Source organism: Trifolium pratense, linkage group LG4 (genome assembly GCF_020283565.1).
Source record: "Trifolium pratense cultivar HEN17-A07 linkage group LG4, ARS_RC_1.1, whole genome shotgun sequence".
Taxonomy (NCBI): Eukaryota; Viridiplantae; Streptophyta; class Magnoliopsida; order Fabales; family Fabaceae; genus Trifolium; species Trifolium pratense.
Window position 1 is genome coordinate 28,001,602 of NC_060062.1, and position 17,901 is coordinate 28,019,502.

At 33.0% G+C, this 17,901-nt stretch overlaps 1 protein-coding gene and 1 pseudogene across 1 annotated transcript; both read left to right on the forward strand.

Annotated features, from left to right (window-relative positions):
- The first annotated feature begins 568 nt into the window (after positions 1-568).
- On the forward strand, positions 569-6,963 carry LOC123922398. Its single transcript, XM_045975119.1, has 7 exons — positions 569-673; positions 730-817; positions 1,622-1,805; positions 2,460-2,714; positions 5,985-6,126; positions 6,559-6,790; positions 6,869-6,963. Exons 1-7 carry the CDS (start codon positions 569-571, stop codon positions 6,961-6,963), a joined length of 1,101 nt encoding a protein of 366 aa, XP_045831075.1.
- A 3,583-nt stretch (positions 6,964-10,546) lies between these two features.
- Positions 10,547-12,633, forward strand: LOC123922399 (annotated as a pseudogene).
- Positions 12,634-17,901: the final 5,268 nt, after the last annotated feature.

Consider the following 17,901-nt stretch of genomic DNA (forward strand, 5'->3'; position numbering starts at 1 on the left):
TTATAAAGAAACATCTGAACATGTTTTCAATCTCTGAATGAAAATTTTTTTTTTGGCAATTAAAGTGTAAGAGGTTATGTATATCAGAACTTATGATTCAGAACATCTGAAACACAAACTCTGAAGTACTTAACTCTGATAGAGAATTTTAAATATCTCAGAGGCTCTGAACTATTTAAGTGGGAAACGTTTAGTATTCGCTGCTGAACAGTTGTCCATTAAAATAGCAGTTACCGAGTAAATTTCTGCACGTGGTCTACGTGTGTCAGGTAGTGGGTGGTTAATGATGATTTTTGGTATTCAACTTTCTGTCAATTAGCGTAACTTCCCACTTTTGCTATTTTCGTGTTAACTGTGTGCATTTAAATAAAACTTACACAATACACTTGCACACTTCTCACTTTCACAACCTACACTTTCTTTTCTCTCTAAACCTTCAACAAAATTTTCTTTCTCTCTCATTAGTTCCTACCCTTACCTAAACTCCATCATGGCCGGTTCTTCGTCTTCTTCAACAACAAAGATTCCTCCGTTCATGTTTAGAAATCTTCAAATCGTTGGGAACGAAATGGAGTTTCCAGAATCTGAGCTCATCTTTCTCTCTGAGAAGATGATAGACTTTGATAGTTTGAAGGCAAATGGGTTCGATGTGAAACAGTACTTCTCCAACAAGGTTGGGATAAGTATTTCAACATGCTTAATGGTCCTATTTACCCAGATCTCTTGAAGAAATTCTGGATGAAGGCTAAGGTTTTTGATAAGGCTGAAGCTAAGCAGGAAGAACTAGCTGATATTGAAAGGAATCCTAGTTTAAAAGGTAAATCTAGGAAAGAAATGGGTTTACTAGAATTCACTGGAAAACAGATTAGGTCAAATATCTGTGGTATGAATCTGGCTTTCTCTCCTATTCATTTCAATGCTTTGCTTGGATTGGATAACTCTGGGATAGAGTTAGATGTTTTTGAGAAGGGCACAAGGTACAGAGATGATCTTCTGGCTCTGATATGTACAGATCTGAAACTGAAGGGTAAAGTCAAGGGTTTGACTGATGTCTGCAGAGTGCTATTCAAGATCATTCTAGCTGCTATCAGTCCAAGAGTTGGTGGTACTGATACAATCTCCTGGACTCATCGGCATCTGATCTACTTTCTTCTGAAAGGCATGAAAGTGAATCTAGGAGAATATTTCTTTGAGAGGATCTGTGAAGCAATCTTCTCAAGCAAATCTCAGAGGAAAACAGCCATAGCTTATCCAAGATTACTCTCAGACCTTCTTTATCAAGGTCATGTTGTTCAGAATCTAAAGAAATTCCATCCAGAACTTGTGGAAAAGAAGTTCACTCCTGAGATTCTGAATGCAAGTTTTCTAACCAAAATGCGCATCATCTCATCAAAGTTGGTTCAACCTTCACAAGAATTTACAGCCAGTCTTGAAGATCGTTTGTATGTAGATGGTTATCCAGTAATCTCTGAAATGGATGCTGAGCACATCATCCAAGATTATCTGGAAGTTCTTAGAAAAGAAGGATATACTGTTGATAGGAGTATGATCCCTCCAGCTCCTGTAAACATGTATAATCCTAAGAGGAAACCTAAGAGGAAAGCTGATCAAGAAAAACCAGATCTTCTGGCTCAGAAGAAAGTTAAGGTAGAAGAAGCTATTGCTGAGAAAAGAACGAAAAGGAAACATGAAGCTTTGTCTGGAAAAGCTGCTGCAACTTCATCAAAGAAGCCTATTGTTGTTGATGATGAAGAAGAAAGTGAAGATAGTGACTCTTCTAAATCTCAGTCTGATTCAGAAACTGAGTCTGATGAAGAAACTCTGAGTACTAGGATGCATCAGAAACAAGTTCCTGATCCCAAAGGTAAGTCTCCTAAGTACATCTTTAATGAAGCTGAAATTGGATTAGGGTTTACCAAACCGCTTAGAACTATTCTTCCCAACATTTCACCTTCTGATAACCCTCTCTCTGAACTAGAAAAACATCTGAGCCCTGACCCCCTCAATAATCAGCCTCTTACTCATGCAACCCACAAATCTTCCTCACCTCCTAAACCAAAATCACCTATACCTCAACCTCAACCACAAAAACAATCACCTGACATTCCACCATCTGAACCTCAACCAGATATTTCAACTGCTGAACAAACCTCTCCCACCAAACAACCCTCTCCACATAAATCTCCTGAACCAACCCCTGAGCACAAATCTCCTGAACCATCACCTGAACACATTTACCCTGAATCAACATCTGACATCTCTTCCTCTGAATCAACTCCTGAACCCATTCCTAATCCACGCATTCATACTTGTGCCCCTAACCCTTCAGAAGCAGAAGTTGTTATCATTGACAACCCTGCTAATGAACCAACAAAACTCTCTACCATTCCCAATATCTCACCCTCATCCTCTGACCCTTTTGGTAACCTCTCCAATCAGCTGTATGATGATTTACTTAGGTTATCCCATATTCAGGACAAGTTTTTGGTGTGTCCCTCTGATGTGGATATGGAGGTGTCACTAATCAAGGCTAAAATCTGCAAAGCTCTGGATGCAATGGGTGATGAGATCAAGGCTGTGATTGGGCAACGAGATTTGGATTTGGTACATCTGCTGAAGGACAGCTTAGCAAGAGCTAGTTTGAAAAGGCTGACTGGGTTTAACCATGAAGAGCATGAGCGTGCTAAGCTGGCTGCTATTGCTGCTACTGCAAGGCATATGTCTGTTTTTAAGGAATGCTGGGTGGATTCTAAGCTTTTCAAGAGTCTTGAGGATCAACGGATTGAGAATGAACGTCTGGCTGAAGCTGCTGCAAGACTTGCTGAAGAAATCCCTGAGATGAACCAAGAGGATGATCCAAATACTGATATTCTGATGATTGATTATCCAGAGGAAGGTGAACCCTCCTCTGATAAAGGCATGGCACCTTTGGTTGAAGAACAGGCACCTTTGGTTGCAGATCAAGCACCTTTGGTTGCAGATCAGCTGCAGATTTTTCAAGAAGCTCTGAGGGAGCAACAAGAAGGTTCGGAAAGGCAAAGGACAGCTCACCTCAATTTGGAATCTAAAGTGGATGGTCTAGTTTCCAACGTGGGGTCTCTGAATGACAAATTTGACCAGCTCTTAGCCTTTCTCAAGAAACCTTAGGATTCTTTGCACTTTATGTCCTTCATGTTTTTATTTTCTGAACAATCTTATTTTAATTTTCATTTTTTTTTGGTTTGATATATTTTGGTTGCTGTGTGATGTTTACTTTTATTTTATTTGATAAACAAGCACATAAGGACACAAGATGAATTTAAAAGAAATTTTTTTTATTAATGATCTAACAATGTTGAGTACATTGGTAAAAAGAAAAAGACAATCTAATCCTAGTCAGATGGATAATACTCAGAAGAAATCTCAGATTTCTCCTCAGCATCCTCTGATGAAATTTCTATGGGATCTGGGTTCTGCTCTTCTTCTTCTTCTTGTTCTTCTTCTGGAACATAGCCAGCCAAGAACTCAATATAGTCAGCATCATCTTCATTTTCTTCAGCTTCAGAATCTGATGAAATGATTATAATCTCAGCATCTTGTGGTTTCTTGTCGTCTTCTTTATCTTTCTCATCCTTCTCGCGTTTTTCTTCTTCTTTCCTTCTTCGAAACTCTGCGATACGTGAACTAAATCTTCTCATTCTTCTTGATCTTTCTTGATACTCGTTTATTATTGTTTTTATGTGAAGAATGAATGTTATCTCGTTCACCTTTTATAAACTCTTTAGCGCGTTGTTTTTTGTTTTTGAAATAAATTCACCTTTGTAACAACCACTCTTCTTCTTTCACTGTCTTGGTTATCTAAATTTTTTTTACTTTTTGATAATGACAAAAGGGGGAGTAGTTACGCATTAATTGATAAGTGATAAGTTTCAAAGCTGAAACCACGCTCACGTTCTTATCCATTAAGTTAAAAGTTGTTTCTGTTAAGTTGTTTTACGTATTTCAATGTGGAGACTAAGTTAGTTGAAATTGAAATAAATTTCATAAGTAAGGATAAGTTAAGAGTGCAATTTTAACTTAGCCTTATGAGACTTAGGGGGAGAGCTTGCAAACCTCTCACTCTGAAGAAAGATATGAAATTTGTTTTATTCCAAATTATCTTAATCTTATACTAAATTAAAATATCATGGATAAAACTTAAAGCTTAGGCTTTAAGGAGTATCAATCTTAGGGGGAGCTTGCAAACCTCACAAACCTAAGAGAAACATGATAAGTTAATTTAACAACAATTGTCAATTAATACTTATGTTTGTCATCATCAAAAAGGGGGAGATTGTTGGAACAAAATTGATTTAAAAATGTTTGCCCCTAAATCTATTAAGGTTTTGATGATAACAAAGTATTAATAAACAATTGGAAGTACTAAAAATTTAATTTAAGTGTGCAGGACTTAGATTCAATTAAGCTCTGATTAATGATCAGAAGATAAGGACTTCAGAAGTTTGTAAGCGATCAGAAGATTGTGAGACTCAGAAGTTGTAATCTTCAGACGATGAAGTCTTCAGAACTTCTTAAGGTCTTAGCTTCATCAAACTCTGATGATCTTCTTGAAGTTTGTAAAGATTCTCTTTTGCAAGTCAACTCTTCTACCAATGAAGAAAAGGACCTTTCAAGCCTGATCAGAACAGCTAATCTCCTTATGTCTGTTCTCTTTTGAGAACGTGGGTCATCAGCTGTGTTAGCTGAATAAGGAAAGTCTTCTCTGCAGTAGTCAAAGTACCTGAAACTCTTACTTAGTTTTGGATACAACCAAACTGCATCAAGACAAGCTGCTTGAAGACAAAAGATTATCTACTTCAACGGTCTTCTTTGCAACGACTCTTTTCTAGTCGTATATATTCTAAAGGAATCAGTTGTAATTAATATACATCAAGGATTATTAACACGCACGAAAAAACTCTGAATTCCTCATACAAAGCTCTGAACCTCTGAACTGTGTTGTTGCACTTTTAGTTCAAATATTTAGTATTTGTTCTTCTAGGTTCTGACTAAGAGCTGTTGTATACTTTCCATTACTTTATTATATCTTGTACTTGAGGTAACTTAAGCTTGTGTGCTTAAGTGTGAAGTCTTAAGCTTGTGTGCTTGAGCAGTGTTGAGAAGTCTCTTGCTTGTGTGCTTGAGCAGTTGTAATCTTGTGTGATTATAGTGAAATCCCTTGGAAGTGCAAGGGGACTGGACTACTCTCGTTTTGTGAGAGGAACCAGTATAATTTGCTTGTGTGATCTCTCTCTCTCTCTTAACTTGTTTTATTGTGTTATTTATCCGCTGCTGTTGTAGTTAAGTTAAGAACTTAAAAAAGTTTTAAACTTGACTAAAACACAATTCAACCCCCCCTTCTTGTGTTTTCACACCTTCAAACCAATCCATGGTTCAATTTTAACCAATCCAATTGATACTCAAGTCCCTCCTTTATGTCACATCACACCTTTTGTGTGGAAACAAACAAAAATCCTTCAAAAATTCACTCTTCCCTCTCAAATCATTTTTCTCACGGTAACCCAAACTCAAACCTCTCTTCTCTCATCCATTGAGACAACAAGGTAACATATTCTACTTCATCTTCTTCTTGATTTTATTCAAGCTATGCTTCATATTGTGTTCATATGCTTGGAATGAACATATATCAAATCGGTTCCAATTTTTTTTCAAAAATGAAAACGGTTGAGAATAAAATCACAGTTTTGTCGAATAAACTTATGATTCTGTGATTTTCATATGTTAAATCACTCGGAATGAGAAAAATCGAACATCATGTCGTGTTTATTGAAACCTGAACTAGTTATTTTTACTCAAATATGTTGAGTCCAACTTTCGTGATGTTTTTATACTTCATCTTCTTTGTATAATACCAACAAAAACAAAGATCTATGGCAGGTAGAATTTTTTTTAATATGTAGCTTGAACTCAGCTAAAAAATGTTTTTCTTTTCGTGTTTTCGTCAGGAAAATGGCTAGGAAATTCGAGAGTGTCAAAGACATAAACGACACGAAGGATCTTTGGAAGATATCTGTGAAAGTCAAGGAAAAATGGACTAACATGAAGGATGGAAAAGAGTCTATTGAACTTCTGGTTGTGGACGACAAGGTAACCTGTTAATGATATTAGCTTTTTATATGTCTTTAAAGTTTTGATGTTATAGTTTGAAAAATTTGACAAAATGATCTGTTAACAATTTGATGTTAAATGTTTGTTCATAAATTATGTTGGTGGATGAAAAGTTGATGTTACATGTTTGTCTAATTATTGGTGGAACAAATATTCGTGTTACATGTTTGTTCATAGAAAATTATTACATTTTTAATGTTCAAGACAAAAAAGTGTATTAATATATGAAGGTATGTTTTTGATCAATCAAATAATGTGTTGGTGTTCAAGTATATAAATCTTAAGATATATGTTTGTTAATCAAAGTAAACTATAGTACCAAGTGAGTTGTACAACAAACTATCAAATCTACTTATCTTTGAATTTCTGGAAGATGATATATCTGTGTTCATTCCTAACGAGCTACATCAGAAATTTGAAAAAGACATTCCTATAACTGTGAACAACACTTACACAATGCAAAATTTTCAAGTTACCAAAAATGATGTCCAGTTCAAAACATCGTGCCATGATTACAAGCTGAGGTTCAATGGTGGAACTTTAGTAAAAGATGTCAATGTCCATCAAATTCCTGATGCAGTCACAAAGTTGAAACCTTTTAGTGAAATCATCAATCTTGATTTTTGTGAAGATTTATTATATGGTATAGTTTATTGTTGTCTTGCATTTACAAATCACAAACATATCATTTTATTTAACACAATTATGGTTTTGTATTCAGATATTGTTGGATTGGTGGATCAAATTAGTTATTCACAGTCTATTGCTGGAACTAGGAAAGTTCAAGTTAACCTTACTCTTCGAGACCTTTGGTAATAACAATATTTGCACCTTATGTTGTATATAACAAATTGTCATCCATTGACGTATACTAAGTTTGTTAATATATTGATTGTAGCAACATTCCAATTGCTTCACTACAACAAAAATAGGTCTTTTATAGCATTTTTTTTAACTTTTAATAGCGCTTTAAAACGCTATTATTGTTACCGCTATTATAGGTATGATGCCTATAATAGCGTTTTTGAAGCGCTATCAAATGTCCAACTTTAATAACGCTTTTTGAAAAAACCGCTATCGTATATAGTCTGCCGCTACTATGGAAACAAGGTTTTATAGCGCTTCTTTTAGAAAACGCTATTATATGTCAGTTATTTAATAGCGCTTGCATATAAAACGCTATTATAGTCATTCAAGTAAACAACTTTTAATAGCGCCCGTAACCAAAAAGCGCTATTATAAGTCCTTTTTCAAATAAAAAAAATAATTTTTTTTTCTTCAGAATCTTTGTTAGTTATGCTATACTTGGGGAAAAAAAAAACTAAACAAATTTTATTAATCCTTCATAAGTGACGTACTCTACAACATAACCAATATTGGTTATAAAATAATCCAAATAAGAAAATACAACTCAAATATATCTACTAGAGGTATTAAAATGGCAAACTTAATCATTTGCTGATAAGCATATGTATAACACCACTGGTTTCAAAATAGTTGATCTTTGGTACATGAAAAAACCTTAGTAATCCTTAATTACTACCTCAGATTGTCACAAGATTCATAATTACATGTGGTTCCTTAGTACTTAGAGGCGTATGCAATTCCACATAATGAACAAAGTCACCTAAAATGTCTACACACGAGTGCAACGTTGACAATTTCTTCCCATTTAAATAAGTCACTCTCCCATTAGATCTTTATACTATTTGATTCAATCTTCCCTCTGGTGTAGAGCTTCTTCACCTGAAAGATGTCTTATATAAGCAATGTCAGCTTTCTTTAGTCGGAACCTAGAAATTTATTGACACAAATTCAAAATCCTTAAAACCTAACAATGATCTTAGCCTAAAACTAAAGCTTCATAACCAACATATCAAAATCAAAACGCAGAGTAGTAGGCTTTATCAAATAAAAAATCAAAGAAATGGAAACTCACCCAATAAAGTTAGATATCAGAATTTTGCCACAAGTTCAATGGCCCCATCAGGAATGTCATTAAGGTGTACGACACATTCTTCGTCTGATTCGTAATCTTTGGCAAGCAATTGATAATTCCAAAAACTCCACTTCTTCACCTGAAAGTTATTCAATTCACAATATACAAAACTACAAATATAGTGTTTAATTTTGTAGGCTGCAACTTGATTCGTGTAGTCAAGTAGACATAAAATCATTAAGTTCAAAGAAAGATATAGATAATAGATGTCTAACCTCAGGAAGCCTGACAGCAAGATGTCTTATATAAGCAATGCCAGCTTTCTTTAGTTGGAACCTAGAAATTTATTGACACAAATTCAAAATTCTTAGAACCTAACAATGATCTTAGCCTAAAACTAAAGCTTCATAACCAACACATCAAAATCAAAAAGCGGAGTAGTATGCTTTATCAAATAAAAAAATCAAAGAAATGGAAACTCACCCAATAAAGTTAGATATCATAATTTTGCCACAAGTTCAATGGCCCCGTCAGGAATGTCATTAAGGTGTACGACACATTCTTCATCCGATTCATAATCTTTGGCAGACAATTGATAATTCCAAAACTCCACTTCTAGAGAGCAAAGGGAACTGCATTATGTGTGAATTCATTTTAGTAGAAAATATTTAGTAAAAATGAAATCAAACATGTGGTAAACGATATACGAAGGACTATGGAACAATAAATTGGAATTGTTTTCCGAACTGTAGCATTATCAAATACTTCAAATGAATTATAATTTCACAGCAGAAATCATAACACGGTAAAAACATGTTTCAAATGTACAATAGGAAAACTCTGCTATGCTTCTCTTCGTAACTTTAACAAATTTTTAGTTAGCCAAACCTTAACTATAAAAAAGAACCGTGAACTGAGAACTTGAGCAAGCTAATACCCATCCATATACATAGTGCATCATAAAGAAAGTCATTAACATATACCTTATGAATGGAAAGACATCTCATGAACTTCAACAAATATATCACTATATCACTGGAAGCCTGCAGAACCTATGACATCAATGAAAATATTATGCATTACATAGAAGTGAAAAAAAATTCAATATCACAATGCTTTTCAATCAGCTTGTATTCTAAAGTCTCATTTAAAATGACTTAAATGAAACCTAACAAACGTATATTGAACAAATGTGAATTTGAAGTATCATAGGAGTAGTAATGCATCATTACATTTGACCACGTCCACGTAGAAGAAGGGCGTGAGGGCAACCAAGGTGTTGAGAGTAAGAAATTAAAAATACTAGTAATACTTGTTAATATTAACAATCATTATCAATAAAATTAACAATTAACAATCACAGAGAGTATGAATCAATGAAATTAAAATGAAAAATAAAAACAATCAAGAAGATTCTATCTTTTTAATGTGCTTATCATTAAGAAGTTTCTTCATAGCCGGGTCGGCGGTTTCGCCGAAATCAAAATAATCTATGGAATCCATGACTGCCCTGCAATTTTTGTAAATACTAATCAAATTAAAAATTAACAATATAACCATCAGTTATTACACTATCAATCAAATCAACAGAACAGAGAAATGAGGAATAAAATTATAATGTGAGACACAAAATTTCTAGATGTCATGTAATGATGCTCTAATTGCAGGAAAGAAAGTTTTATATAAGGAGTAGTAAAGTGATGCAATTGCCAAGAGGCTTAAAAAAATCTACAGAGTTACCAAATAACAAGTAAAGTACCACCAACAACAAGGTGAAAAATATGAATGAGAAGATCAAATCAGTAGCATATAATAATTACCATGATAAATCCAGTGTTATCAGACTCTAATTCTTCCATGATCAAAGCAGGATATTCCTCTGCCTGCTTCTGTATGTTAGACAATTGTTTGTAGTGGCACTAATGCAAATAATTTGTAAACATAATTGAACATCAAGAATAATCCAATTCTGATGGGGATAAAATTGCATACTAGGTAAACTATTAGTTTTAATTACTGATGAAACTAAAAAGTAAATAAAGGCAAACTCAGATTACTCATTCCTCGTCAAAGCCTTCATCACCAAGCTCAAAACTAAAAACACTACCAATCTGCCTCTAGAAGGACCAAATAAAAATCCAAAAAACTGAAAGATAACTAAGGCACATAAAAGGGACAAAAACACACCATATCAAGCTAAAACACACTCCAAAATTATACCTACACTCCCAAACCAAAAAGGAAGACAATCTCAAAGAAACAATTCAGTAACACCAACATAACAACAACATATCTAGAAATCTCTCCTGCAAATATCAAACACACCACAGACTGAGTAACCTCTACTGTCACTTAAATCAAAACAACAACAACATAATCCCCAATATGTTGTTGATTGATTGAGTAAGACTGAGTAACCTAACCTTTTATGACAAGATGGAGCTTCAACTGCAATGAACGATGGCGGAACACGATGAAGAGTTTCTGGGTAAACGACTTCTTAAACGATGGACAATGATGAACGATTAGGAAAGATGGTTTTAGGGTTTCAGCGAGTTCTCAAGGTTCAATTGATTTTTATTTAAGGGTTTAAATGGGAATCTGGGTTCAATCAATTGACATTCTATGGAGTTTAGGGTTTCAGTGAGTTTCTGGGTGAGAGAGGTTGGTGAGAAGAAGGTCGAAGAAGAAGGGTTCTGGATGGAGTGAGAGTGACGAAGGTGTAAAGAAGGTTGAGGGTTTCTAGGTGGAATGAGATTGAAGAAGATTGAAGGTGAGTGGGTAATTTGAAGAATCGAGTGAGATGAATGTTTCTGGGTGGTTTGAAGGTTGTTGGGTTTGAGTGAGATGAACAAAGAGAAGAGAATTGGAACAAAGGAAACTGTGAGTAGAGGATCCGGTCAAAGGAAACTATAAGTTTTTTTTTCTAAAAATTTGATTTTTTTTTATTATTCAGCAACCAAGGATCAAAGGTTCGACACTCACCCACTACATATTTTAATTAATTCATTTTCCTTACTATAGCGCTCATGTAAAACCCGCTATTATAGAGTTCCGCGTTTTTGAATTTGATAAAGCTTTTCTCAAAAGCGCTATTGTAACACCCCTGAGTTCAAGGCTTTAAAAGCGCTTCTACGAAAAGCGCTATAAAAAGGCTCCGTGTTTAAGTTTTAATAACGCTTTTTCAAAAAGCGCTATTAAATAGGCGCTATTATAGCTCATTTTTGTAGTAGTGAAAATTTAAAATTCCTATTCCAACTTTAGATAATTCGAGCTGCAAAATACCGCATGACAGTGACCTTGCTGAGTTGCTCAGACAAACAAAGTTAATCATATGGGATGAAGCACCAATGGCTCACAAATACTGTTTTGAATCTTTAGACCGTTGTCTACAGGATCTAATGACTAAAAAGGGAGAGGAGAAGAAAATTTTCGGTGGAAAGGTTGTTGTGTTTGGAGGTGATTTTAGACAAATACTTCCAGTAATTCCAAGAGGAAGCAAATCTGATATTGTCCATGCTTCAATCAATGCATCTTACATTTGGGATCATGTAGAGGTTTTGACTTTAACAAAAAATATGAGATGTCGACAAGGACCAAATAATGAGTGAAACAATGAGATTGAATCTTTTTCAAATTGGCTCTTGGCAGTTGGAGAAGGAAGAATATCTGAACCTAATGATGGAATTGCACAAATTGAAATTCCAGATGACCTCCTCATTAAAAACTTTGATGATCCCATCAAAGGAATTGTTGATAGTACTTATCCAAGTTTTTTGCAGAATTACAACGATTATCAATATTTGCTCAGCAGAGCAATTTTAGCATCTACAATTGAAGTAGTTGATTCAATAAATGAAAACATGCTCAACATTATGCCATGTGAACATATACTGATCCAAACTTACAATACTTTAACAATCATGAAGTTACTGACAAATCTTTTATTCTTATATGAATTGTGTTTAGGTGAAGAGCAAGAATACTTGAGTGCAAATGATATTGACAGATCAGAAATTCATGATTATCAAGTTACACAACTTTTTACTCCTGAATTTTTGAGTTCTCTACGGACTTCTGGTCTTCCAAGTCACAGTGTTAAGTTGAAGGTTGGAGCACCAATAATGTTGATGAGAAATATTGACCAAACTCAAGGTTTATGTAATGGTACAAGAATAATTGTAACCAAGCTAGCTGATCATGTGATTGAAGCTAAAATAATTGGTGGCAAGCATTATGGCAATGTAGTTTACATTCCAATATTAGATATGTCTCCATCACAATCTCCATGGCATTTTAAATTGACTAGAAGGCAATTCCCTCTAATGGTATCATATGCCATGACCATTAACAAATCATAGGGACAGTCTTTGGATCATGTTGGTATTTATTTGCCAAAAGATGTTTTTAGTCATGGTCAAATATATGTTGATGTTTCAAGAGTTAAAAGCAAACAAGGCATTAAGTTGTTGATTCATGATGACAACAAAGTTGCTAAAGAAATGACTAACAATGTTGTCTTCAAAGAAGTGTTCAACAATATCTGAACTTGCTTAACTATCTCATTGGAAAAAATAGGTACATACAATGTTAAGTCCTTATATTGCATATTCAATTTTCTTTCTTATTATGTAATCATGTTTTTCATTTTTTTGAAGGTTGGAAGACAAAATGAAGGTATGTTAATGTTACAGTGAATTCAATTACTTATTGAATATATCAATTTCATGTAGTTTTTGGTTGTAACATATATGGTTAGTAATTTAATGCTTATCCACCCTGTTATATCCTTTTTTAACTACGTTTTGTAACACCAATTGCTCTACTGATATATCAATTCAAAGAAATTTCATTTGGTAATGCAAGTTTCATATGGTTTAAATTCAAACTACTGACTAAGTTTTTTATTGATATGAGCTTTGAAATTAATATGTAAATAATACTAAATATTTTTTGTTGATGTGTTAAGAGAGACATTGAAAACTTAGTTTTTTTAAGATACATGTAGCCAATTCTATGTAATATATAACGATCTTGGCCTACAAAATTGTCCAAAAGATTAACTTAGTTTCCTGAAAGGTATTCACATAATTGATAATAAAACATAAAGTGTGGGACCTACATGTTAGTCAAACTGATATCAAATCTAAGTAAGAAGGACCACACAAGTATGTCTTTATCACTTAGAAAGGATAAGAACCATCCAAGTGAGACAAAACATTAACTTTACTATCCATACCTTTTTCGCTCGAGACCCTATTCTTTGCAAACATTTGGATCTTCGGCAGCGTTTGACCAACATCGTCTTCTTTTCAGTCAAACTCAAAATCGACTGACAAATCTTCAACATCAATGGCATCTACTTCACGAAGGTTAGATTTTTCGTCAATTTTGAATCGTTGTTGCATGTATCTATCGAGGAGATATGTATGTTTCTTGACATGAACTTTTACTTATTTAGATTTTATAAAATATATGTTTTGTATTTGCCTTATGTTGAACAATTCATATTTTGAAATTACATGTCTCTGTATTATGGATGATTGTTTATGAAAGAGTACTTCGTCAGGGTTTATCTGATTTGGTGTTAATATTTGTGTCCTATTACCTTGAATGTTTATTTCTTTGTTCAGAGTACCAACTGCTGAGGATATTGCTAAGTATAGGAACTTATTTCACACTGTAATTGATCCCAATATGGTATAGTTTTCAATTTGTTGTTTCGTAATTTCATTGTTTTAATTACAATTTCGTATATCATTTTTCATTTACAGTATTTTTATTCTGTTTAGGAAAACATAAACATTCCTAATGATTTTTATGAAAAATGGAAAACTTCTTTTGAGAAACAAACTTTTGGTTGGATTCGAGGTCCACACTACAAGAGCACTGCAGTCTTCTATAAAAAAACTAAGACCATAATGACTCTGACCTCTGGTTCGAGTGTGTCCAAATCTTTTGGTTTTCTTAAACCAACAAGAGTAACGCTGAGTTATGTACCAGCTGATAATAAGTTTTGGATGAGAATATTACCGGATAAAAAGCCAAGTAATGAAACAACTGTAGTGCAAAACATGACTACATCAATGCCATCTACTTTTCCAAGGTTATTTCTCAAATACTTATTTAGGGTTTAAAATATTTTTATGTTTTTGTTTTTGCCATATGTTGAAGATTTCATATATTCAAATTGGCCACTATCTATTGTGTATTATGGTTGTTTGTTTAGGGATTCAATTTTGTTAGGATTTATGTGATTTGGTGTTACTATTTCTGACATATTACCTTGAATGTTTATATTTTTTCAGAGTACCAACTGCTGAGGATATTGCTAAATATAGGAACTTTTTCCACACTGTAATTGATCCCAATACGGTATAGTTTTTTTTTTTTTTTTTTGGTAATTTCATTGATTTATTTACAAGTTCATATATCATTTTACAGTGTCATTTATTTAATTATGTTTAGGAAAACATTAACATTCTAGATGATTTTTATGAAAAAAGGAAAACTTCTTTTGAGACACAAAAATTTGGTTGGATTCGAGGTCCACAATACAAGAACGCTTCAGTTTTCTATCATAAAACCAACACTAGAATGACTCTGACCTCTGGTGAAAGTGTTTCCAAATCTTTTGGTTTTCTTAAACCAACAAGAGTGACGCTGAGTTATGTACCAGCCGATAATAAGCTTTGGATGAGATTATTACCGGATACAAAGGCAACTAATGAAAGAATTGGTGACCAAAACATTCATTCATCAATTCAAGCGTCTTTCCCAAGGTTATTTCTTGCATTCTTATTTAGGGTTTATAAGATTTTTATGTTTTTTTTTTTGCCATATGTTGAAAATTTCATATGTTGAAATTGCAAGTATCTATTGTGTATTATGGTGGTTTGTTTATGTTCAATAACTTTGTTAGGTTTTATCTGATTTGGTGTTATTATCACTGTGATAATTAATTTCCTATTTCTTGCTCTTCAGAGTACCAACTGCTGAAGATATTGCTGACTATACCAACTTCTTTGACACTGTCATTGATCCTAAAATGGTATTCCATGTTTTTCCTATTTGCTATTTGATCATTTCATTGTTTTAATTACAATTCCCTATGTCCTTATTCATCAACATGTTTTTAATGATGTTTAGGAAAACATTAACATTCCTGATGATTTTTATGAAAAATGGAAAACATCTTTTGAGAAACACAAATTTTGTTGGATTCGAGTTCCAAACTACAAAAGCACTGCAGTCTTCTATCACACAACTAATACTGGGATGAATCTGACATCTGGTTTGAGTGTTTCAAAATCTTTTGGTTTTCTTAAACCAACAAGAGTAAAGTTGAGTTATGTACCAGGCGATAATAAGTTTTTGATGAGAATATTACCGGATACAAAGCCAAGTAATGAAACAACTGCTGAGCAAAACTTGGCTACATCCCCAAACATTCCAAATAGCGTAAGATAAAACATAATTTCAGTTTACAAATACATTCATATTTATTACAATAAAATTCAGATTTATTCTTTACTTTTTTGTAGTTAGTTGGAAGTCAAGATCTAACCAAAGAAATTAACACAGCTGAATCAAATTCTGATCAAACGATTCCTATGTCTGCAAGTGCACCAAACTCGGTAAGCTAACAAACTATTGTCTCAATTCAAAATACATTCATCTGTCAGACAGACATATTTAACATTCGAATTTTTCTTATAGGAATTGGAGATTGAAAAGTCCAAAATAACCCAAAAAAGGAAGCCAAACAATGAGGAAAATCTGATTGATGACAATATTCATCAATCACATTTGAGGAGATCAAAAAGATTGATGTTGAGCAACAAAACAATGAAGTCTGAGGTAAACATTTCAATAGTATTATATATCAGTTTTTTAATGATTTATATACTATTCTTCCAATATATTTCCTAATTAGTTATGTCAAAATAGTTGCAGGAGTTAACAAAAGTGAAACCAACACTGCCTTCAAAAGGAGAACAACACCAGAAGAGAACAAAGTCTTCTAACAAAGTTTTCAATGGTAGGATCAATATAAAAAAGACTGAGGCCGGATATGAATGGGATACAGTAGTAACTGAAGCAATGTCAAGAAAAATTGGAAGTAAAGTCCTGGTATGGTTTTTTAATGTCTGTGAGAATAGAATCCAGTTTGATCTAGGTTTTATAAAATATTAACAGTTGGTCTAACTTTGTGTGTCAATTTTCAATTGTAGCACATCCTAAGAGAAATTGCAAGAGTTGTTTTGAACCCAAAAGTTACCAATATTTTGGTTCAAATTCAAATCAATGGAGTCACATTCATGATTATTCCATGCAACATCATGGCTACTAAGAGAAACAAATTTGAAAGATACATATCAAAAGAATGGTCTCGAATCGTTAAGACAACCAATTTGAAGACAGGTGACAAATTGATTTTCAAGCTTGACAAACCTCCATCAACATTGATCATTCAGCTTCTCAATGTAAAAGGTCAAAAATGAGTTTCCATATATATATATATATATATATGACATGAACTGTTTCTCTTGACTTAACTAAGACATTTTATTATCTTTCATCATGATGTAATTCTAATTTGAACTTATTATATCATGCGTTTGTTTCAGTCTAGCTCAATCTATGTTTGAAATTATTGTCCCTAATTACTAAAAACAATGATGTATTGTATAATATCTAAGTGACTTATATCAATGCAACCTTATCGAACTAAGTCATGTATGTAGTAATATACTTTAGGTTCAAACATTTCTTCCATGTTCATTTAATTGAAAGGTTTATTTATTATTTGACATTTTCCTATTTTTTCTTTTCAAATAATGTAGTTGATTTTTTTCTTTAAAAATATTGATAATTTACCAACTTTTGTCAGATTTTATTCACTTGCAATTTGTTTGAGACAAGCAACATTATTAGAAAAAAGACAAAAAAAATTTACTTACTCCTTCATGTTGTCTACTCATTGTCACAATTGTACAAAAAATGAATATTGTATCAAATCATTAGTGAATCTTATTTCACTTCCTAATTTGTCCTCATCTTCATTTTACAACTTTATAAACCACTCAATTGGCACATAACAAATCACAAAAATTTGGCACATAACAAATCACAAAACTTTAACCCTAACTTCAAGTTCATTTCCTCACTTGAAAATTCTTAAAATGACTTCACCAAATCATGTTATACAAGGTCAAGCTATTGCATCTTTCAAAACTCTACATGTTCCAAATGAGGTTAGAATTCTTCTTATTCTAATTTGAATGCATAACTTTATAATTTCGACACTAAATTTTTTTTTCTTCCATTTTTTTTAATAGCCATACGGAAAAATTAATCCTAATTTCTTTCTAGAATTTCACAACCATGATTTCAAAGAAACATGAAACTTACAAGATGAGCATGGCAAAACTAATAAAATCATGTTCAATGGAGACTATTCCCATCCTTTATTAACTAAAGGTTGGAATAAATTGAGACAACATTATTCAATGCTAGACCAACACATTGAAATTGAAATTACATACTATGGTGAAAACATTTTTACCATCAAAAAGGTCAACAAATTTTCATCACTTCGAATATTCCTAATTTTCACAGTCGAAGTACCGCTGTTAGTGAAACAATTTATTTTGATCAAATCGTTATATGGTATTGATATGTTGACAAACTTATTTATAAATTATTATATGTTAATATTTCGTTAATACTTGATACAAACATTAAACAATCATTATTTTTTTAGTCAATTTCAAACTCAGAATCACGAAGAAATCGATCCTGACTTTGCTGCT